The sequence below is a fragment of the Cibotium barometz genome, chromosome 54 (assembly GCF_041138505.1).
Source record: "Cibotium barometz isolate CiBa-2024 chromosome 54, ASM4113850v1, whole genome shotgun sequence".
In the NCBI taxonomy this organism is placed as follows: domain Eukaryota; kingdom Viridiplantae; phylum Streptophyta; class Polypodiopsida; order Cyatheales; family Cibotiaceae; genus Cibotium; species Cibotium barometz.
The window spans coordinates 33,684,435-33,708,405 of record NC_141099.1 but is presented as its reverse complement, the minus strand read 5'-3'; the positions used below and the strand labels follow the sequence as shown (position 1 = coordinate 33,708,405).

Here is a 23,971-nt window from a genome sequence, read left to right as displayed (position 1 = left end):
TGACCATGCCCAATGTAACTACTTGGCCTATGAGTGAGAGTTACTTGTAGTAGTTCTTGCTCTTAGAAACTGGTGAAATTATTTATATGATACTACTTTTGAGGTCTGTACCAACCATGAAGCTTATCTAGTAAACATAGAGTGCTATTACTGTGGCAAACTAAGACACATGGCAAAGGACTGCTACAAAAAGCAGAATGACATTAAAAGTGGGAAGTTACAGCAAGGCAACTATGGATCATCTAGCAAACATGGAGGTGATGATGACAGAAGTGACCAACCATTTGCGATGTTAAGTTCCATAACAGGGGATGTGTCAGGATCTCAAGATATATGGTATGTGGATTCTGGCTCCTCTAACCACATGACCAGTCATGCTGAGTGGTTTAGAGATATGTAGAAATAGGTGATGATACTGCGCATCCCATTGCGCATGTTGGTAAAGTGCCATTGTCTATGAGGATGGCAAAATGAAGTACTTGGTTGATGTAATTCATATTTCGAATATTACAAAGAACCTGCTTTCTATTGGATAGATGGTTGAGGAGGGTCTACAAGTGAGGTTTAATCCTCAAGGATTTTTTGTGGAAGACTTCAAAAATAAGTGTCGCTTGGTTGCAAAGGGTAATAGAAATGGCAGGATGTTTACTTTGGATGTGAACATGCCTGAGATAAAGGCAGTCATGTTTGCACATGGAACAGGTGTCATTGTTGCAGATATTGACATATGGCATAAGCACATTGGTCATGTGAATGCACAGCAAATGACTGAAGTCCATGTAGGCCCAAAATATTATTGCAAGTTTGCTAATGTTTAAGGTTGACGGTATGCATAAGGTATGTGAAGCATGCCAACTTGGTAAGCAGACCAAACATGCTTTCCACATGAAAAGTATGTCAGTGCAAGGCCATTGGATATCATACATTTAGATGTATGGGGACTGACCAAGACTGCAATAATTGCATGTTGCAGGTACTATGTTACATTCATTGATGACCACGCTAGGAAAGTGGGTTTATTTCATGAAGGAGAAAAGTGAGGTGTTTGCTCACTTTCAGAGATTTAAAGCCTTGGGGTTGAGAAGGAAAAAGGCATGCAAATAAAATGTCTAAGATCATATGGTGGGGGGGGATATTTCTCCAATTAGTTCAGTGATTTCTTGAGAAAATAGGGAATCAAGAGGCAGTTTACGTGCAGGTACACTCCGCAACAGAATGGTGTTGCAAAAAGGAAAAACAGGCACATTTCAGAAGTGGCACATGACTTGATGGTAGCTAAAAAGAATATGCCACATTACTTTTGGGCAGGAGTAGTAGCAACTGCTGTGTACATTGCAGATGTTCATGGTATGACTCCTGAACATAAGTTTACAAGCATAAGACCGAATGTGTCTCTTCAAAGTATTTGGGTGTACGAGTGGTTTTATGTTCTCATTTGGGAGTGCTGCTATGAGTTGGAGCAGTAAGAAGCAGCCACAGTTGCCTTGTTGAGTATAGAGGTAGAGTATAGGGGTGCTGCTATGGCAGCTTGTGAGATAGCTTGGTTTTAGAAGCTACTTGGTGACATGGGAGAGCCTATGGATAGGGCAGTTGTCATATATTGTGACAACATGAGCAGAATACAGTTGGCCAGTAACCCAGTATATTATGCTAGAACGAAGCACATTGAGGTACATTATCACTTTGTGAGGGAGAAGGTTCTACTATAGCAGGAGGTGTAGATATGGTATATGTCAGCACACACAGAGGATCAGGTGGCTAACATCTTCACGAAGGCATTGGGCACAGAGAAGCTCCACAGGTTTAGGAGCTTACTTGGAGTGAAGTGTGTCGAGTTGAGCTCGAGGGGGAGTGTTGAGATATTAAGCTCAACTAGTGCTACGAACGGACATTGATGACCTGCCTGGGTGATAGCTTTTGCATCTACACCACTGGCATGGTTGGTGAGATTATGGGTGATATACGGCCAGTGGGATAATAGGCTGTGTGATAGCCATTTTGGATTACTAGAGACTGGCATAGTTATAGTGCCAGCTCATTTAGTCGGGTTCACATTATGGACCAACCCTTGTATGCTGTAGTCATAGTTGAGTACTAACCCATATAGTCTGTACTCTTATCTTTATGTTATGTTGGTTGAGTAGAGAAAAAGAAGATATAAGAAAATTTAGCTATCCATCTCTCTCTTGTGTCTTGCTCTCTCTTGTGTGTGTGTGTGTGTGTGTTTGCTTACCAGGGTTTGAAGCTCTCCCTCTCCCCCACATTCCCTTTTTTTCTCTACCAATGCTTGGGCCTCCTGAAGATGTTGCTTCTTAAGGATGGCATTGGGATTTAAGGCTAGCTGTTTTTCCTATTTGGTGAGTTTTTGCTGGGCTGCATAGGGGAGTGGCAGTTCGGCATGATCATCACTCCTGGAGGATGATGATGTGGTCTTTGTTGACCCAGTGTGGATGCTAATGCTCTTCTTCGTGGCCAAGGTGCTTAGAGCGTCGTTTCTTTTGGGATGTGGCCTTCTTTAGCTTGTCCTGCAAGGGACATTAAAAATCTCCCCATGTTGAATGCTCCAACATGTTGAGGGATAACATGCCTTCAATTGTGCAGCAAGAAACTGATTGCAAAGGGCAATCCTTATAGTAATGGTCAATTCCATAACCATGACATTGTGGTGTCATTGGCAAGCGTTTCTTTTGAGGGCATTTAGCCACTCTATGGGGTTCTTGTGGTAGAGGAAACACAGAAGAGGTAGTTTCCCTCTGCGGGTGCACCTATAGTGTGCACAAGTGATTTAGGGTCCATGTGAGGCCATGGAAAAGGGAGATGATGTGGTAGGTTAGCCTTAGGGATGGCGTAGCGCATGGGCTCTACAGGTTTAGCAATGGCCTGGTTGGAAACTTTCCATGAGCAATAGGGTTTGCCTGGAGAGGCAATGGTTGGAATGGAAAGATTGGTACCAAAGAAGGTCGTGGTGGTGCTAAGTGTGAGTGATTAGTTTGGGGTGGTGCCACCAATATATGCCCCAAACCGCTAATCCATGGGCCGGCCCCATCAATGATGACCTGACCATCTCGATAGAAGGCCTTCTTGCCTGGTTAATACAGGTGTACGCTTAGGATGGTACACATGTGGTAATTGTTTTAATTTTTTTTTCCTTTTTTGAGAATAGTAAGGCTATACACTTAGGTTGGTATGCCTGTGCCTAAGGTTGGTACCCGTGGGTGTACGATTAGGATGGTACACCTGTGGCAAAAAAATTTAAATTTTATTTTTTTACTTTTTTTCAAGAATGGTACGGTTGTATGCTTAGGTTGGTACGGTTGTATGCTTACGATGGTGCGGCGCCTGTGGCTAAGGTTGATACATGCATACACTTAGGATGGTATGCCCATGGCAAAAAAATAATTGAGAATGGTACGGCCGTACGCTTAGGATGATACGCTCATGGCTAAGGTTGGTACGGGTGTATGCTTAGAATGATATGCTCGTGGTAAATATTTTTTTTAAAAGAATGGTACAGCCATACGCTTAGGTTGTACAGTCGTATGCTTAGGATGGTACACCTATGGCTAAGGTTGGTACGGGTATATGCTTAGGATGGTATGCCCGTGGTAAATTTTTTAAAACATTATTATTTTTGGTTTAGTACAGCCGTACACTTAGAAGCGTATGCCCATGGCCTTAGGTGTGAACAGTCATGGCAAGTTAAAATTTGAATTTAGATTTTAAAATTTGAATTTGAATTTCAAATTTGGAGGGAAGTGAGTGGGAGACAACTAAGACCCCCTCATTAATGCTAAATAGGTGGGAAAAGGCTAAAGTTAGAGGCTACCTCTAAATTAGGTGGAAAAAGGCTAAATTTAGAGGCTACCTCTAAATTAGTGGATTTTGACTAATTTAGAGACACTCTAACTTAACTAATGATTAATCTTCTTAATCCCACTATTAATCACTCTTTAACCCTATTCTTTTTCCTCAATGACTCCTAATTGGTGAGGAGTTTAAGCATCGAAATTTGATAGGTGGATTAGCAATGTTTAGGCTAATCCAAAGATGTGATTACTCCTAAATAATCTCACTAATTAGGTCTCTAATTAACCCACTCAAAAGAGAAAAAATTAGACAAGAAAGACCAAATTAGTACTAATTCTTGTAAATTAAGGCTAATGGGAGTGGAGTAAACATAGATTTGGGTTAAGGTAAGTGTTTAGAACACTAATGTCACTCCAATAAGTCTAATTACAAGGAATGCTCAATTTTTGAGTTTGTTACTCTCTTGAAGTCCAGTGATCACACTAACCAATAGATTAGTGATAATTAGTGAAAATTAAGAGTAATTTATGGTTTTTTATGTTTTTTGGTGGATTAGGGTTCTATTTAACAACGCTAACCTACCTATAGAAAGGAGTTAAGCAAAAGAAACAAGATTAAGCTAAAAATTAAGAAAATAGTCTAGGTTTAAGCAAATACCCTCTCTTTATTAGGCTCTCCAATCACCCAAATCTCAAGTGTTTTCACTCAAACAAGTAGTAATCCTACTCGAAACACAAAGCTATACATAAATCACAACAAAAAAATCAACAAAACCATGCACAACATCAAAATACATCACAAAATCAAAAAACCACATGCCAAAGAGCTTACATGGCACCATGCTATAGAGGCTCCATCGGATTCGAATCAAAGATGGCATAGACAAGTAGCGGATTGGCGCTCCCCAGCAATGGCATCAAAGATTTTAAGGAAAACCTACCCTAACGTGTCATGGGAAGTTACCTATCCACCGAGCTCGAGTTAGGCTCAAGAGCTCTATCATAGTTGCTCATCATCGCCGTCCTCCCGCACTCATCACCCCGAGGAGGTGGCTCTAATCCAATGGGTGATGCAAGCTCTCTCGCGAATATTGTGTGGGATCTCCGCAGAGAAGAGGATCACGTTGGTAGCCTAATCACTCAAGAGAGAGAGAGAGAGAGAGAGAGAGAGAGAGAGAGAGAGAGAGAGAGAGGAAGGAAAGCAAGAGAAAAAAGTGATTAGCACTAATCACTCCCAAACCCAAACCCTAAGTACACCACACATGCAAGATTAGAGAGAGAGGAAGCAAGAGGGAACAAGTGACTAGCACTAATCACTCCCAAACCCTAACCCTAAGCACACCACATATGCTAGATTAGCATTGCAAGAGAGAGGGAGACAGAGAGCAGTATAAACTTTTTTATTGATAGTTGCATTTGTTCTGCCCATGCGCATAGGGTCACTCTTATTGGACAAAGACATGCACACCTGTAGGCTAATAAGATACAGATTAAAGAAGTTATTACATCTTATACCATTGAGTGACCCTAGGGCATTCAATATCTTGAATGTCCCACCAGCTAGAAAACCTAAGGATGTAGGTATTAAGATTGAGGATGTTACACATGATAGGGATACTAGGGTTGCGTATCAATTAAAGATTGAGAAGGGCAAAGAACATATGGCTTTTGGGGAAGAAAGGAGGATTGATGAAGAAAGAATAATGGGAGATGAGCTATGGACCTTAAAGAGAAGAATCTATAGGATTTAAAGAATGTACATGGACAACTTGTTCACGTGAAAGATTTTTCCGATGGTGTAGAGTATCTTGATATAGCACCTTCAGATATGTATATATTGTCAAAGAGAAATCGAGAAATAAATGATGTTGTGATCTTAATATCTCTATGGTATGTAAGCTATCTTTTTTAAAAATTTATCTACTACTGATTTGTTTTTTCAAGATAATTACCTAATTTATCCTCTTATTTGTTTTTTGTAGGCTTCTTTTGTCCACCCTACCTCCAAAGGCCTATTTTCTTGTTTTTTTGTTAGACCCCATAGCCTCTATTTATGTTAGAGAAACAAGCACCAATTTTGCAAGACTGGAAGAATGGTTGAGGAGATGCGACATTGAAAAGGTGCAATATTACCTTATAATGAAATGTAAGTATTTTATTTTAAATCTATTTTACTTCGTTTTATGTCCTTTTATACGTCTCTATCAATTGTTTTTTCTTTTCTCTATTTTGTAGGATCCATTGGAGTGTAATTATAATTGATATCAAGAAAAGAAAGACATGTTTCTTGAATTCCATGCTTGGTATGCATGGAGAAGCCAACTTGTAAGTTTTTTATTTTAATAGAGAATGTGTTAGAGATTCAATTTGTATTAGATTGAATAATTTATATGGTTTGTTATTTTGCAGGGTATCTAAACGCATAATAAGCACATTAGAGAAACACTCCATCCTCTGTTGCCATATACATAGGCAGTGATGTGTGTGAACACACTTAGGACCGCCGGGGCACTTTTTCCCTCTTTAGGAGGTTTTTTCCCCCGGCTTGTATATACGCCCATCCTTCTAGGGCTAACTAATCTTTTGTACATTGACACAATCTAATACACTTTGTGTGGTGTGCATTCTTGCTTCTTCTTCTCCAAGCTTTGTGTGCTTTCCTGCAACCCTAATTCCAACAATTGGTATCAGAGCAGGCATCGGCTCCCAGGGCTACACCGTCAGCACCCTCCGACTCACGTTCTCCGATTGAGGTGAGCTTTCACGAGCGCTTGCATCTGAGGTCGTTTCGGGCTCCGTTTTTGCATTTCAAGTTCTGCACAGGTTTTTTCGTCATTTTCTGCAGAAATTTCGACAGTGCAGTTTTCTGCAAAACAGGCATACGTGTTCTATTGTGGACCGTGCTACATAGCACAAGTTGTCTTCTGCTCAGTCTTTGCTTCATTACAGGTAGCTTTTGCATCAGTTTCAGTCAGTGGCCATGGCTGATAACAGCAATGATGTATTTCGCATGTTGTCTGCTGAAGACAAACTGGATGGAGACAGCAACTACCCACTTTGGGCATACATGATGCAGCATGTTTTGGTTGCAAAAGGAGTGTGGAACATTGTGCAGGGTATGGATGTACGTCCAGGTTCTGTGGATGTAGGATCTGTTGAGGATGTTGCAGGTTCTAGCAGCTCTACTGTTGCTGCTGTTTTACCCACTGCTGAACAAGCTCGTTGGGATGGTAAAGATGCGCAGGCTCATGCCTTAATTGCACTTTCTGTCAAACGGAACATCACCCCACATATTCGTTCAGCTAAAACAGCAAAACAGGCTTGGGATATTCTAGCTGGTTTGTATGCAGGTCGTAACGAGGCAAAAATCGCTTACCTGCGTAAAGAGCTAGAATTGAAGATTATGCAAGAAGATGATGACATGAATGTTTTTCTTGCTGAGATTAAAGATCTCAAAGAACAGTTGATTTCTGCAGGTGAGATTATTCCTGATCATTCTCTTGTGCAGACTGTTCTTGATGCTTTACCTGAGACATATCAGACTTTTGCTTCCACGTGGAGACTTCTTAATGAGGACAGACCTGATGCTGTCAAGTATGATACTTTAGTCAACAAGCTCTTGCAAGAAGCGCAGTCCAGGCAAAACAGGGCCAGGCAGCGTGCAGTTGATCAAGCATTTATGGCTGCCCAGCAGCAGAGAAGAAGTGGTAAGGCAGCCCCTTCCACTGTTTCTTCTCCTATTAGTAGGTCTGCAACTTCTTCTACTTCCACAGGTAGCAACAATAAGTCTGAGAAGGCTCTTGATAAAGGCAAGAAAAAGACCAGGTGCAACTATTGTAAGGCAAATGATCATGTCATTAAGAATTGCCCTAAGCTAAAGGCTAAAGAGGCAAAGAAGAAAGAGTCAAATGCAGCCACAATAGCGGATGCTTCTACAAATGCAGATTCTGCAAATGTTGTGCAGGATACAGAATGGGCGTTTAGTGTGTATTGCTAGTATGACCCATCTATACATGATGCATGTTTGGCAGTTTCTATTGACTCTCATGTTTGGTATTTTGACAGTGGTGCTACAAAGCACATTACCTCGCATCGTGATATGTTCACTTCTCTTGAGGCTGTCCCTAATGGGAATACTGTCACATGTGCCAATAATGCTTCTTACCCAGTGAAGGGCATTGGTAAAATTATGCTTACTGCTGCAAATGGCAGCGCTTTCACACTTTCAGATGCTTTGTATGTGCCAGGGATAAAGAAGAATCTATTGTCTGTCTCTGCGCTTGCTAGACTTGGATTTGTAATCAAATTTGTGGATGACAGATGTACTGTTCATGATTTGACTTCTGGTGATACGATTATTGCATCTGGCACCTTGTTTCGTGGGCTGTATAGGCTCAATTCTTATGACAAGTGTGTGGAAGATTCAGCAAATGCAGTTTCTGATGAAAAGGCAGTTTCAGATGCAAAACTATGGCATGCTCGTTTTGGTCATCTGAACTTTGCTAGTTTGCTGCGTTTGCAGAAATTTGATATGGTTGCTTCATTGCCCCCTCTTGAGGCACCATTGAAACATGTTTGTGAAGGCTGTATTTTGGGCAAAATGCAGCGTTCTGCGTTTCCAAAGGATGGTTCTGTACGGGCCACTCGCAAATTGCAGCTTGTACATAGTGATGTATGTGGGCCTATGCAAACTCCGTCATTTGGTAAACACTTGTACTTCGTGACTTTCATTGATGATTACTCAAGGCATGCATGGGTATATCCACTGAAGGCAAAGTCCGAAGTGTTATTGTGCTTCAAACAGTTTTTTCTTATGGTTGAAAATGTATCCAATTGTACTGTGGGCACCCTCCGTACTGATCGAGGGGGGGAGTACATGTCTAAAGAGTTTGATGCATTTCTGGCTAGTCGTGGGATAAAACACCAATGTACAGTGCCGTATACCCCTCAGCAAAATGGTGTTGCTGAGAGGAAGAACAGGTCACTTATGGAGATGGCACGATGTATGGTCAAGAGCCAAGCTTTGCCACATGCGTTTTGGCTTGAGGCTGTCATGTGTGCTGCATATGTACTCAACAGGTTTCCCACTAAGGCCTTGCAGTCTATTACTCCATATGAAGCTTGGCATGGCAGGAAGCCTTCTATTGGTCACTTGCGTGTCTTTGGTTGCTTGGCCTATGCTTTAGTGCCTGTGCAACAACGCAGAAAATTGGATGATAAGGCTGTCAAATGCATTTTTGTTGGTTACAGTGCTGAAAGCAAGGGTTACAGATTGTATCATCCACAGTCAAAGCGTATCTTGATTAGTCGAGATGTTGTTTTTGTAGAAGATGCTATGCAGCCTTTGTTATCATGTACCAAAGAGACAGGTGTGAGCTCACGGGATGTATTTGATACATTGTTGCCTCTGTTTACAGGTGGGAATTCAAATGTAAGTCCTAATGAGGCAAATATTCAGCCTATGCAGATTTCAAACGACATCATAGATCAGCCTATTTCTGATGCAGATTTACAGGATGTAATTCATGAGGATAGGGCTGAAAATGAGCAGGCTAGAGGTATGCCCAAATGGCTGGTGCAAACCTTGCGTGATAGTAAGATTGATGCACCTATGCCTAGTCGTACTCGTTCAGGTTTTCAGCATGCCTCTTATGCATCAGATTGTTATGCTTTGGCTGTGTCTAGTATGTGTGAAGAGGAAGAACCTCTTTCATTTGATGAGGCACAAAATTCAGAAAATTGGTTGGCTGCAATGCAAAGTGAATATGATGCCATAATGAAGAATGGTACATGGTCTTTGTGTGATTTGCCTATTGGTAAAAAGGCCATTGGATGTAAGTGGGTTTTTAAGTTGAAACGAAAGCCAGATGGCAGTGTTGATCGCTATAAGGCTAGACTTGTTGCAAAGGGTTATGCTCAAGAAAAGGGCATTGATTTTGATGAGACCTTTGCTCCCACTTGTCGTATGACTACCATTCGTAGCATTTGTGCATTGGCAGCTCATAATGGTTGGAATGTACATCAGCTGGACATAAAGACTGCGTTCTTAAATGGAGATTTGCATGAGGAGGTGTATGTATCGCAGCCTCGTGGTTTTGTTCAAAGAGGGCAGGAAAACAAAGTGTGCAGGTTAAAAAAGACTTTATATGGTTTAAAGCAAGCTCCACGAGCTTGGTATGAAAAGATACATGCATATTTGACTGCACATGGGTTTCAGAATAGTCCAACAGAAAGCACTTTGTATGTTAAACGTGTGGATGGTGTACATCTAATCATTGCTCTCTATGTCGATGACATGCTGCTCACAGGACCAAATGAGAGTCATATTGCTGATTTTAAGGCTGATTTGAATGCCTCTTTTGAGATGTCAGATTTGGGGCATTTGCATCATTATTTGGGGATACAATTTAAGCAGTGTGATGGAGGTATTGCTTTGTGTCAGACAAAGTATATTGAAACATTGTTGCATAGATTTGGCCTTGAAGATTGCAAGCCTATTGCTACTCCAATGGAGACAGGTTTGAAGTTGAGTCTTCATGATGCTGGAGATCACTTTGATGTCACACTCTATCAGACAGCTGTTGGTTGCCTCATTTATGTATGCACTACGAGGCCAGACATTCAGTTTGCAGTCTCACAGGTGAGCAGGTTTATGCATAGCCCAGGGTCTCAGCATTGGAAGGCAGTTAAACGCATCTTTCGCTACTTGAGTGGCACCATACATCTTGGGTTGTTTTATCCCAAGGGGGGATCATTGCCGCCAGATTTACATGCTTTTTCAGACTCAGATTGGGCTGGTTGCTATGACACAAGAGTGTCCACAAGTGGTTTTTGTTTCATGCTCGGTAGCTCATGCATATCTTGGTTGAGCAAGAAGCAACCTACTGTGGCCACTTCTAGTTGTGAAGCTGAGTACAGGGCAGCTTTCACAGCTACGGTTGAGTGTGTGTGGCTCAGACGGCTTATGTGGCTGACTTGGGTGTTGGACAGGAGTCTGCCACCTCTATCTTCACTGACAGTCAGAGTGCATTGGCAGTTGCGAGAAACCCAGTTTTTCATGCTCGCACAAAGCACATTGAGGTGCATTATCACTATGTCAGGGAGAGACTCTCAGCAGGAGAGATCAGCTTGGCCTATGTGCCAACACAGGACAACCTCGCCGATCTTTTCACAAAGGCGCTTCCTCGTGAGAAGTTCGAAGCTTTCCGCAAAGCTTTGGGCTTGCTCCCCTTTGTGGATTGATCTACTTCGGGCATGGCACTCCCCTATACATGAGTGCCAGCTCTCGTTCACACCATCACTCCCAGGGGGGATTTGTTGCCATATACATAGGCAGTGATGTGTGTGAACACACTTAGGACCGCCGGGGCACTAAATCCCTCTTTAGGAGGTTTTTTCCCCCGGCTTGTATATACGCCCATCCTTCTAGGGCTAACTAATCTTTTGTACATTGACACAATCTAATACACTTTGTGTGGTGTGCATTCTTGCTTCTTCTTCTCCAAGCTCTGTGTGCTTTCCTGCAACCCTAATTCCAACATCCTCCACTCCTTGACAATAAAACTCTACATCAATTTTTCATTTTCCCTGTAAGTTATAATAACATAAATGATAACTTTTAAGTTTGTAATAAAGCTTTAGTTAAAAGTCTAAACAAGGACTATCATTGTTATAGGTTCCATTACGAACTAATGGAAGCTCATGTGGATGGAGAGTAGTCACAAACACATGGAGATACATGTAATCAAAATTTCCAGTAGACATATCAAAAAGAGTAGCTGCTGTGAGTATTTTCGATAGACACATCAAAAAGAGTTGTGCAAAATTCAAATATTTTCCTTAAACTTTTATATCCTAATATATACTAAGATTTTCTTCACAATCTTTTACAGTTCACAACTTCATGTTATACAGACACATACATTTGGTGGGTGAGAGCAAAGGTAATCAGATTAATGCTCGAAAATCATGTGAATCTTCTCGTACATCCAGATTCACCACCACCACCACCACCACCACCATTAATCCCACCTATGATGGCAAAGAAGCCATCAAAAAAGAAAGGACCTATGATGTCTCCATTGAAATTCGGGAAGAAAATGACAAACACGGAGAAGGGAAAGGCTTCTAAAAAATAGAAACAATCTAAGAGAAAAGAGGCCAAGTCAAAGAAAACATCCAAGAAATTGGAGTCCAAGCCGACCAAGGAAGGCGAAGAGGCCAAGGCTTCTATGGACACTGACCCTCCAAAGTAGATAGTTTTTTTGTTCTCATACATTGTAACCAACCAATTTGTATAGATACCATTGTAATAATAATAATAATATATAATTAATATTGAGTTTAGTTTCTCAATTTACATTGGTTATCTTGTCTTAATAATGGCGAAGAGGCCAAGGCTTCTATGGACACTAACCCTCCAAAGTAGATAGTTTTTTTGTTCTCATACATTGTAACCAACCAATTTGTATAGATACCATTGTAATAATAATAATAATATATAATTAATATTGAGTTTAGTTTCTCAATTTACATTGGTTATCTTGTCTTAATAATGTTGAATAACTATTTTACAAAATGAATCGACAAGATAAGATAGATGGGTGTAAAATTATATTGTATTAAGAAAACTTCAGGATTACAAGGGGCAAACATTTCATGCAACTCAAAGTATTTCTGGACTTTCTTCCCACCATAATACCATCTACCTCAAATTTGTAGTTTGATGGTATGGCATCTAATAGAAATACGTATGCACATCCCTCAATGTCCATTTTGTATTTATAGGGATGACTCGATTGTCATCATCACTCAAGTTAACTGTTAGGTCATACTGCACAAATTTTTCCTCTGAATCCAATGGCATCCAAGTCCCTCTACTCTTTTTCCATCATCTGTATTCTAAGCTAATGTACAAGGTTTGTCAAGAGATGTTGTATTCTATCACCACAGATTTAATGCAAGCATTACGTTTTATAAGATCACCCCTATGGATGACTTCATTCACTTTCCATTTTGATCCAACTTCATTATCCAAGTCAGACTCAGATATATATGTAGATAGCCACATTGCTTTTGTCCTCTTCATGTTTGCTTCTCGAAAACATGCCACAAATACATGGAGAGGTATAAACCATGATAGCCTAATCCTCTTAGAAATCCTTCCTGCTTTCATAGACTTATGAATATCTAAGACAATCTTGGATTTAAATGATGATAGAGTACCTTTGTCTGGAAAGTCCCAATCTAATGAATTTAGGCTTGGTATAGCCAAACTCTCCAGTCTTCCATAAGCTTCTGGACTTGTAGGGACAATATACTTAGAGTTGTATAAAAATATCTGTTTATTAATGAAAAAAGCATATGGTTGATCAAAAAATAATACTTTCCAAGATCAGCATGCATGGCTTTGAAAGTCCCTATGAATGACTCCACAAGTTGCCACTCAAGCATTTATCACATATACAACACATGTGAATAAACCATAGAATCATAAAGAACATAAATAAAATTACAAAAAATATCAACTCTTACAACAATGAGCTTACAATGCAGATGCTGGAGTAGAAGGATGCATGTGCATATCTCTTGTCGTGTACACATGTTGCACCTTTGCCTTTTGCTATCTTGAATTCCAAGATATGTCCCTTCCAATGGTATTGTACTAAGCCTCTTCTTTGCCTTTTTATCCTATGAGGACCTTTGCATGATGGTTGCATAGTCACCCAATCGTTTAATTTAAAGTTTATACCGTTCCACACACTTTGATCATCTTTAACATTATGAAGAATGCATGATGAAATGGCATTAGGAGTGCACCTTGGGTTAGACTGTTGTCTCGACATTGTTAGATGATGAATAGAGGAGAGGATGATGCAAAAAGACAACTAGAAAGAGGTGCAATCACAGTAGATTAGGGAATTTTAAATGCATTTACTCATTTTGGGGGGAACTTAAATTTTAAATTTTTACTTTTTGAAGTATTGACATTTGACATGTGAGGACAAGCCCTTGAAGTTGGAACCCACTAAAGTGACGTTGAAATAGCCGTGCCGTATCACATTAAAGTGGTGATAACCCACTAAAATAGCCAAAACTAGTGAAGTTAGTAAAAAGTGAATATGACACCCAATGTTATATTTATGGTTGAATGTCGCATTTCTATTGGTCCAAAGCTTTATCCAAATCCGATATAAGTGATTAAAATGCGGCCTTTTTTAAACAATTTTAGCCCTAATGTTTTACAGTTTCAAGCCTTTTCCCACTAGGCCATCTGGGAGTAAGTGACCTAGGGCTCCCCAAAACTTAGTTACAAGGCTTTTCTCTATGGTTTGGCCAACTGACCAAGATCCTCTTGTCTGTCCTTCAAAGCTCAATACTTGGGAGCATCTTTAGGGTGTTTCCCTCATCAAATGATAGGATTTATAATATATAGTACCGGTGCCCATTACATAAGTGTGCGGACATAGTTGTCGTAGGAATGTGTTAACCAATATGTGGTTAACAGATGTGCAGAGGTGGAAGGATGTGTATAGGTGGGAGAATGTTAACCTTTTTTTGTACAACACCATAGCCTAGAATTACATACTCTCTCCACATGATCGTGCATGTGCACATGCACATGTATATGCATACCACTTTGGTGCACATATCTTATATTATTTGCCATAGAATATTTGGGGTAACATTAAGCTTCATGTGTATATCTTTATGGACTCACCTATGCTCCCCATGTGGCATTGTGCATACGAGATGACCCTAACTTTTCCTATATATAGAAAGCAAGGGTGAGGGAGATCTCATTCCCCTCTAGCCCAAGTTGTGGAGTCCATCCTTTTGTTCCTTCTTAGATTAGTGAGTTGAGTGAGTCCGTCTCCTCCTTGTTCACTGTTAGGAGTGGAGCTTGGGGTGTTGAGTGGAGTGTTGGGTGTAGCATGCTCACTCATGAGCACTCCCCATGTGTGAGAAGCTTGCGGTTGAGAGCTTGTATGACTTTGCCTTCATCTTGTTGCCATGTCCTTGTTTTGCTTGAGCTTAGGTGAGAGGTGAGTGTGGTGTGGAGGTGAGTTTCTTTTCCTTTTAGATTGAGTTCATTTCCCCCTTGTTACCCTCTTCCTCTCTCCTCTCATTTCCCTTAGATTAGCATATTCTTTATTCTTTATTCTTTGCTCAAGGACTTGGGCAAGAGACAAGCTCTTGAGTGCCTCCCATGGGTATTCCATTGACCCACGAACGCCTGGATTAGAGAGCTTGTATAATACATTTTTATATCACAATCAAATAATAATACAGAATGCCATATGTAGGAATGGCATTGTTGCATTATTGATTACAACTTTCCTTGCCAACATATGTACAATCATATGTAAAGTGAAGCACAATCATATGTAAAGTGAAGCACAATGATACTCTTGTAGGGTTGATTGCCTTTCAAATCTTTTATGAGAGATGTAAGAACAAAAAGTGAATTAGCATAATATAAAGTTGATGACATGGGCACATTTTGTAGGAGGATTTTGAAAGTGGACTCGCATGTTATAGAGTTCATGACATGGGCACATTTTGTAGGATGGAACATAAATATAAAGAAAGAGATGCTTGTGTGTGATAGATGAGGGCCATAATTTGAGAGATAGCTTACACTATGGTTGGTAGGTAGGTGGTGGTAACTTCAAATGATGTTGGTGAGGGCCATAATTTGAGAGATAGCTTACACTATGGTTGGTAGGTAGGTAAAGTGGTAACTTCAAATGATGTTGGTGAGGTAGGTAAAGGGGGGTGAGGGACATCATGGTTTACATCATGTTGTGGTGAAATGGTGGGACATATTAGGAGATAAGTGGTAGAGAGAGAGAGAGAGAGAGAGAGAGAGAGAGAGAGAGAGAGAGAGAGAGAGAGTCCCTAGTCATATTTGATGGTGTGCAAGGAAAGGATTAGATGCAGGTGTATTATTAGAGGCATCCCCCACTCCCTCTTGCTCTTCTCTTGCACATTGTACACATAGGTGAGGTGTGATCAAATGATTTTGCATGGACGAGATTGCTAGGTTGCACCAACACATGAGAATTGTCAAAAAAGTACTCTGAGGGCCTAGTTAAGATGATGCTGCAAAGGTGGTGGGCCTATCAAGTATTGGTCTTAGGAGATATTTCTTGACATGAAATGGTGATTTGAGCATGTATGATTGTAGGGCAACATGAGTCTTGTAATAGGGCAAGACTCATTACATGCATTTGTCATGGCGATTGATATAAGCGTGAAGTTTGTGTCGAATTCCAATCGATCTTGCTCTATCTTGCTCCATCTTCAATGATTGGAAGCTTTATATTTCTAAGGGTGAATAAAGGAATCGATCTTGCTCTATCTTGCTCCATCTTCAATGATTGGTGAATAAAGGAATCGATCTTGCTCTATCTTGCTCCATCTTCAATGATTGGAAGCTTTATATTCTAAGGGTGAATAAAGGAACAAAGTGGTTTGTTATAATGCTTAAAAAAAGTTTGGGCCCACATGGTGACAAACTTTTACATTTTAAAATAGAAGGTAATATAGTTGGAATTACTCAAAATTACCAAAACTTAAAGCCTTCACCCTAATTTTTTAAGGTGACAAACTTTTATATTTTATAATTGAATGTAAAATAGTTGGAATTACTCAAAATTACCAAAATTTAAAGCCTTCACCCTAATTTTCTACCCACGTGGTGACAAGCTTTCACATTTTAAAATAGAAGGTAATAACTCAAAATTACCAAAATTTAAATTTAAATTTTAACAAGTTGAAGACACTAAACTTGGATTTTGTTCTAATGAAGATTTCATAGCATGTGAAGATTTCATAGCATGTGCTAGCTCTAGTGGTAACTGTGGTTGAGGTGTTAAATCCATGGATATCACTCCGTAGATTTTTCGTGGTTTCTCTTATGCGCACATTGCCTGAATCAAAGAAACAGGCGCGATTCAGAGGTTGTTGGAGTCCCTTAGCTGAGCTCAATCTATGGAATTGAGAGCAAAGTAAGGTTTTGGGTCCAGTTGAAACAGGCGCGATTCAGAGGTTGTTGGAGCCCCTGTGCGCACATAGCTGTAGCTGAGCTCAATCTATGGAATTGAGAGCAAAGTAAGGTTTTGGGACCGATGATGATGATAGAGCAAAAAGAGGACGAGGGGTTCGAGAGGTATGGCCATGGCTGAGAGAGAGAGAGAGAGAGAGAGAGAGAGAGAGAAGAGAGAAGAGATGATGGAGCAGAAAGAGGATGAGGAGGTATGGCCATGGCTCACATGGGCACAAATGCTGGAGTGAGCCTTGAACATCAAAAGAGGTGAAGATTTTCTGCATCAAATGGATGGGAAACAGCAGCAACAACACCACTTCTCCGCCTGCCGCTGCCTCCGCCATGAGCACCACAGTGAACCTTGTAATGACTACATTTGGCTTTCTTGTGAGCGCCATCTTCATCATCTTTGTGCTGGTTCGCCTGCTCTGTGCGCGGTTTCAGACCCGGCGTATTGCCTCCCAATGGGCTCGAGGAGCATCTCCAAACCCTGTATGGCTTCTCTCCACATCATCTTTGAATGGCTCCTGTTTCTAATGAATGTTGATGTTGCCTCAAAAGTGGATTTGGTAGCCCCACAGAAAGCACCATCCCTAGCCATGAATGCGGGCTCGTGCTTATCATGGTTATGTCTTGTTCACAGGGTGGTGAGCGTGGCACAAATGGTATTGACCCATGCTTGATCACTCTGTTTCCCACGATCAAGTTCAGTAAAGAAGTGTTTGCATCTCAAGAAGATGCAACGTGAGCTCCGCCCCCTGCCCTTTATCTATACTTGTAATGGCTACATTGCTCACATGTATATCTTCAAGTCTTTTTACATGCTGATTGGTGCTTCTCAAATCCCGTTGTCTTTGTTTACAGGTGTGCAGTTTGTCTGGGAGAGTATGAAGATAGAGACTCTCTCCGGATCCTGCCACAGTGTGGGCATACTTTTCATGAGAACTGCATCGATGCATGGCTTAGACAGCATTCGACATGCCCAGTTTGCAGAATTCATCTTCAGAACTCCCCTACTAGAAGAGACACGGCTTCTCTTCTGCTAAGCGAGGCTGCAAGGTCACGATTTAGTCCAGGTGCCATTCCTGAGTGTCTGTTTGAGCAGCCGCTCTTTGATTTGAGTAGCCCAGTGCCCGATCCTGGGTCACATCAACACCCGACGCCTCCGGCTGGTCATGAACATAGTGCACATGTAATCCAGCTCCTTGAGACCAAGGAAGGTTCTGATGTTGCTGTGCAGATGCCGATTTGGAGCAGTCAAATTCAAGGATCTTTTGAAGTATGCGTTGTTGCAAATGGAATATCATCCACTTAAAGGATGCCTTCAACCTGCCATGGTGATAATGTGAGCACAAACTTGACAAGGCTCTCTCAAGGTGGTGCCTCCAGTGTGGTGCAGGTCTGGATGCAGGCCAGCGACGCGTTTTGCAGGCAAAATGATGACATTTTTTGTGCATGCATGCCAAGGCAATCTAATGGTTTTTCAGCAGCAAGCTGCCCCATGGATGATGACTTTGTGAACAGGAGTTCTTTCTTACATGGATTTGGAGATCCCAAGGAAATTCCATTTTGGGATGTTCAAGTGAAAATGTTGGGAGAGACCAGAGCACCTAATTCTGGGCTGGACAATCCTTACTTTTCACACCTCAAGCCAGCAACATGCTGCTGACGGCATATCCGGTACAAAATAGATGGCATGCAGAGCAACTCTTGGACATGGATCAAAATTGCGTGGAGATTCAGGCTGAGTGCAGATGTAACATAGACACTGTCAAATGTATTATATTGCTTCAAGCCAGAAATGGAGTGTCCTACTTATACTGTCCCTTTGAGGACCACATACAATTATTTCAGAAAGAACTGTAGAGATGTAACCACATTAATAGCTACTTGGATTCATTGTAATGCCATTCTCAACATACCTTTTAACGAGGTCAATGTGGCAATGCATAGTTGCCAAAACTGGGATTGGCAACATGAGAATGCACACTAATGGAAAGAGGAATGGAAAAAAGGAAGATGGTACTGGTACAATCGATTGTTCTTGTAATGATTGGATCATTAATTTGCATGCTGATGGGGGAATGGAAATGGTCTTGATGGAGGGCAATGGGAATGGAGGAGTGGCAAAGGGAAATGGTGCTGATTCTAGCGATTATCCTTGTAATGATTGGATCGCTAATGAATGGGAACAGAGGAATGACAAAAGGCAAATGGTGCTGATTACAAGCGATTTGGATGCTTTTTGGGCATTGTATCTAGATGCTTGAAGCACTGTTTTTCATGACAAAAGTGCAGGCAATGAGGTGGACGGGGAACACAGAAGATTCATGGGGAATGCCCATGACTTCATGGTTTAATTCTTGACCGATTAATTCTTTAGCAATCTAGACATGACCCAAGGGAGCCTAATTTAACCAAGTAACAAGAGAAGATAAGGACCAGAGAGCAGGTGGAGGAAGTATTAAGAAAAAGCATTAAGAACAATATCTAAGGGTAGTACTATTTCCTCTTTAAATTCTAAGGGGACTTCAAGTTCATCTTTTTCTCATGAAGCTCATCCACCTTTAAAAGCTTAACTGAATGGAGAGGATTTCAGTTGCTTGGAAGGGAGTGTGAGTTGCTTTCAAGCATCTTGATGCAATGGAGCTCTTGTTAGGCAGTGTTGTGTCATCAATTTCTTTTGGCATTTAAAATTGGCTGAGTCGCTTTTGCTTTTGTTGCGATTCTCAGGGCTGAGCAGCAGTTTGATGTGTACCCCTCTTCTGGGGTTACTTGCTGATTTAGGCAAAGGTACCTTCCGAGTTTGTATGCACTCGGGTTGATAGAGGATGGCTTTCAGTTGTCGAGAGTGAATGCAGTATTGGGGTATTGGTGATTTGCTGCTGAAGTTGCTCCCCAGCATATGAGGCATGTGCTTTTGTAGCAGGTTGGGCTTCTTCGGTCACTTGCCTGGCCTCCACCATGGTGAGCTTTACCTCCTCTGCTGCCTCGATACATCCGTGCAGGCTTTGCCTGGCGTCAGGGACCAAGAAGTCAGTGTAGTAGTCATGGATTCATGGGGAATGAAGTTGACAAGGAGGTGACTGAGGGTGTTAAGGGCGACCATACCCTTTTCAGGAGGGTGGCCTATTCAAAAGCAGCAAGGCTATGTTGGTAGAGATGCCACTCATCTAGTAGGAAATACGATACGTTCCATCTTGTCAAGGTGGCACTGTTAGCATTTCATCCCTGTATGCTGCCCATATTTATCCCATATTTGTTCCCTTTTCATGGCCCTTGATTGTGGGCTGGCCACCCCTATTTTTTTGGCATTTTCCCAGGTTGGGTCCTTCATGACCAGTCGGCCAGCCCCATACCTATATATAGATGGGCTGGCCTCTCTCATTCATATGTTGCTCGGCATTGTATTCATTGCAGTATATTCATCCGTTTGGCTCCATCTCTCTCTCTCTCTCTCTCTCTCAGTTCAGCACAATCCAGTGCTTCCACTATGCACACTCTATCATGGTATCATCGCTCTAGGCCTCTGCGTTTTTTGCCTCATCTTCAGCCCTGTTTTCAGCCTCTCCTTTCTGTGTTTTTTTTTCTCTGATCTGCTGCCATTGGTCGGATTTCCTCTTCCTTGCACTTCATTGTTGCATGCAACAGGACCGCAGCCCTTTCTTGGCTGTGTTTTCTTCTCGAGTGAACACATATCACTTGCAGAGGGGTTCTAGTGTGGCTCCTCGGGCTGTTCTAGTTACTTGGGAGGAAATGCTTCCCTCCATTATGCAGATTGAGTGTGGCTTTGAGGAGTGGACCGGCACTTTTGGTGGTTCTGATGGAGCTTTGGCCGCTTGAGATAAAGGGAAGAGTTACAGAAGAAAGGGAAAGGGGGTCCTAACAAGAGCTCCAAGAACATAAACAACCCCAATGTTACAAGAAGCAACGGGATGAAGAAGGAAAGGACTTTACCTCTACAGGCGTGTCATAGACCCAAAAGGATGATAGTATTCTCCGATTAGACCGGCGACTCTGGCTTCTCAAACCAGGCCTTGGATTGTGGATAGCGGTGCTACTGCTCACATGACAGCTCATCGGGATTGGTTCGAGGACTTTACTACCAGGTCTGGCACTCACCTTGGGTGATTCTTATGACACCTCATCGGGATTGGTTTGAGGACTTTACTGCCAAGTCTAGCACTATTATCTTGGTTGATTCTTCTTTTGTGCCATTTCATGGAGGTGGCACCATTCCCATCTTCTGCTCCTTTGACGACAAGAGGTACTTCTTTGATGTTCTTTAGATTCTAGATTTAGCATTTAACCTTTTGTCAGTGAGTGTCCTTATAGCTCAGGGTGCGGAGGTGATCTTCTCTCGACAGTCGATTACTATTTGTGATAAGGAGATTGGTAACATCTTGGCTCAGGGTGTTAAATGCAGAAGCTTTGGGAGTCTTCTTTCAACCTTAAACACCATTTGGAAACATGCTAATGCAAACACATGCTAAAGAGAGAGAGAGAGAGAGAGAGAGAGAGAGAACTGAGTATGCAGTATATTCATATGGTACAAAAAGGCTCATCTATCATGTAGCCGTAGGCTGCCTTCAATGAAAAGGTGTAAATCCTAGTCTAGGCCTAATCTAGCCAAGCAAAGGGGTTGAATGCCTAAAACGTTGAGCAACGATGCTATTTATAGGCTGGATATGACACAACCAACCGGTCGATTGTGGTCGGCCATCAAAGTGGACAAATATTGGACCTTTGCTCTAGCCGATTGAGAACACTCTGTATATGGTGCCCGATAGCCCCTTCAAGTCCACAATTAGTCAAATCCCCTATCCAAACAGCAATACCTACTCCTAATCTCTGGTTCTGATCTTTCTTTATCTAGTTGCTCTCCTCAAGTTAGCTCTGAGGCTAGTCATGTGCATGTCTTGCACATGACATTCCCCTCTGCTGAACTTGATGACGGGATTCCAATCTGAATTCTTAGATGAATGTCATTATCCCATTCTATTCCCAGAGTCCCCATGTCATTTGTCCTACTCTGGTAAGCTTTTCACTGAACACCTGGCGTGGTCTCCAAATCCACTCTGATGAAGATCTATGCATCAAATTCAGCAATCATTCACGACGAATATAACGCACAACATAGAAGATGTGCATAATATATATATATATATATATATATATAGATAGATAGATAGATAGATAGATAGATAGATAGAGAGAGAGAGAGAGAGAGAGAGAGAGAGAGAGAGAGAGGACACAATATTAGGTCCCGAATATCCTGTGTAGTACCCTTACGAATGGTGTATTTGCTTTATTAGAATGATGTAAATCTGAAAATAAAGATTGGTTCTTGACATGCATTTCTTCACCGTGTTGAGCACTTCTTTGTTGTCTTGGCCCTTGGAATGCAGCAACACTTGTGAATAATGAGATGAAAAGATTGATTCTTGACTTGGATATTTATACCCCTTTCATGAGTAGGTCGACTTGTTCTAATTCTCTCTACGACTTGGTAAAATAGCAATTAAGTTGCTTTTTTAATCCATTGTTTTACTCTTACTAAAAGGTTGGCTTCATTGGGTGCTAGGTAGTCCCTGCATAGGCTATTGGGTAGTCCTGAATAGCTGAAGAAAATGAATCATTCAAAACTACTTGAACTAAAGGCAAATATGACTCCCACTTTCTGTGGGTGAAATGCATTGGAAAAATTCAGTTTAGTATCAAATTATCAAACAATGCCCTTCAAAAATGATTGGTAAACTTGGCATCTCAGTTTGACACTATTGTCCTAGAGATATTGTCAACCGAGTACCAAGGCCAAATGAATAAATGGGAAACATCTTCGACGGTCACATTGTCCTGCATGGAATAAGCATAATAAACTTGCTAAATTTATTAACAATATTTAAGCACTGAGTATTACGCTTACCCGTACTTAGAGGTAGATTTGTGACAAAGTCCATTGATATATCCTAGAAAGGTCCTTTAGGAATTGGAAAAGGCTGCAACAATCCTATCTTCTTCTCACGAGGAGATTTCACTTTTTGGCAAATGTCACACTGTTGCACTTGAGTGAACACATTGCGTCTCATTCTTGGCCAATAATATTGCCTTTCTAATATCTCTAGAGTCGAATTCATTCTTGGTGACCACCAGTGATAGCATGATGAGTGTCATGGAGAAGAGTTATCCTAAACGACTTTATGACAGAAAGTTGACCTTTGTAGAAAAGCCAACCATCTCGTATCAAAAAGTGGCATGGTCCTGTGGCATCTAATGCCTGCTCCCAATGTGCACCAAATTCATCTGAATCCGCGTATGTGTGCTTCATGTTATCTAGTCCCGTATCAACAAGATCGAGTCTAGTGGTCTGAATCGATATCAATGTTTCCTTCTTGGTCAAAGAATCGGTCACTCATTGGCCTTTCCTGGAAGGTACTCAATCATATCACCAAATTGCTGAAAGATTTGGCTCTAGCGGTACTGAGGACGGTCACTCCATTGTTCACTTTTCATTGTCTGAATCCAACGTAATGCTTGATGGTCAGTGCAAACCTCAAATTCACAGCCATAAAGGAAATGCTTCTAATGTTTCAAGGCTTGAATAACTACTAGGAGTTTTTGATCATAGACCAAGTAATTCTTTTCTGCGGCGGCGGGCATTAACTTACGAGACATGTAAGCTATTGGATGGAGATTCTGTTGTAACACACCTCCAATTGTGATGTTACTCGCATCAGTGATTACTTGGGAACGGCTCGTCCCACGATGCAAGCGCTTCTAACAAAGCCACCTTGAGGTTCTTGAATGCCTCCAATGCTTGTGGAGTCATTCGGATCCGTTGCCTTCTAGTCTTGACACCCTTTAGCAGATCGGTGAGATCCGCTAAGAGGTCAGAGAATCTGTTTGTGTGGGTGGAGTATGCCTGGCATATACCCACAAAGGATCTAATGTCATATGCAGTCTGTGGTATTTCCTAATTGAAAATCTCAGCCACCTTGGCTGGATCAAGTCGGATGCCCTCAACACTGATTATATACCCAAGGTAGTGAACCTCTAACAAATAAAATTTTGACTTCTTCTCATTGACATAGAGCTTGTTGCTTTCCAGCAACGT

General features: G+C 41.4%; 1 protein-coding gene across 1 annotated transcript; it reads left to right on the top strand.

The window, feature by feature from the left end:
* Nucleotides 1-16,410: 16,410 nt before the first annotated feature.
* LOC147608069 (uncharacterized) lies at nt 16,411-21,340 on the top strand. Its single transcript, XM_086790193.1, has 3 exons — nt 16,411-17,349; nt 17,501-17,601; nt 17,722-21,340. The coding sequence occupies exons 1-3, from the start codon at nt 17,149-17,151 to the stop codon at nt 18,170-18,172; spliced, it is 753 nt and encodes a 250-aa protein (XP_086646319.1). The 5' UTR covers nt 16,411-17,148; the 3' UTR covers nt 18,173-21,340.
* The last annotated feature ends 2,631 nt before the right edge of the window (nt 21,341-23,971 follow it).

Coding starts and splice junctions, on each gene's coding strand:
- LOC147608069 (XM_086790193.1), top strand. CDS start 17,149: ATGGGAAACAGCAGCAACAACACCACTTCTCCGCCTGCCGCTGCCTCC. Junction 17,350..17,500: donor GAGGAGCATCTCCAAACCCT/GTATGGCTTCTC, acceptor TCTTGTTCACAG/GGTGGTGAGCGTGGCACAAA. Junction 17,602..17,721: donor GCATCTCAAGAAGATGCAAC/GTGAGCTCCGCC, acceptor CTTTGTTTACAG/GTGTGCAGTTTGTCTGGGAG.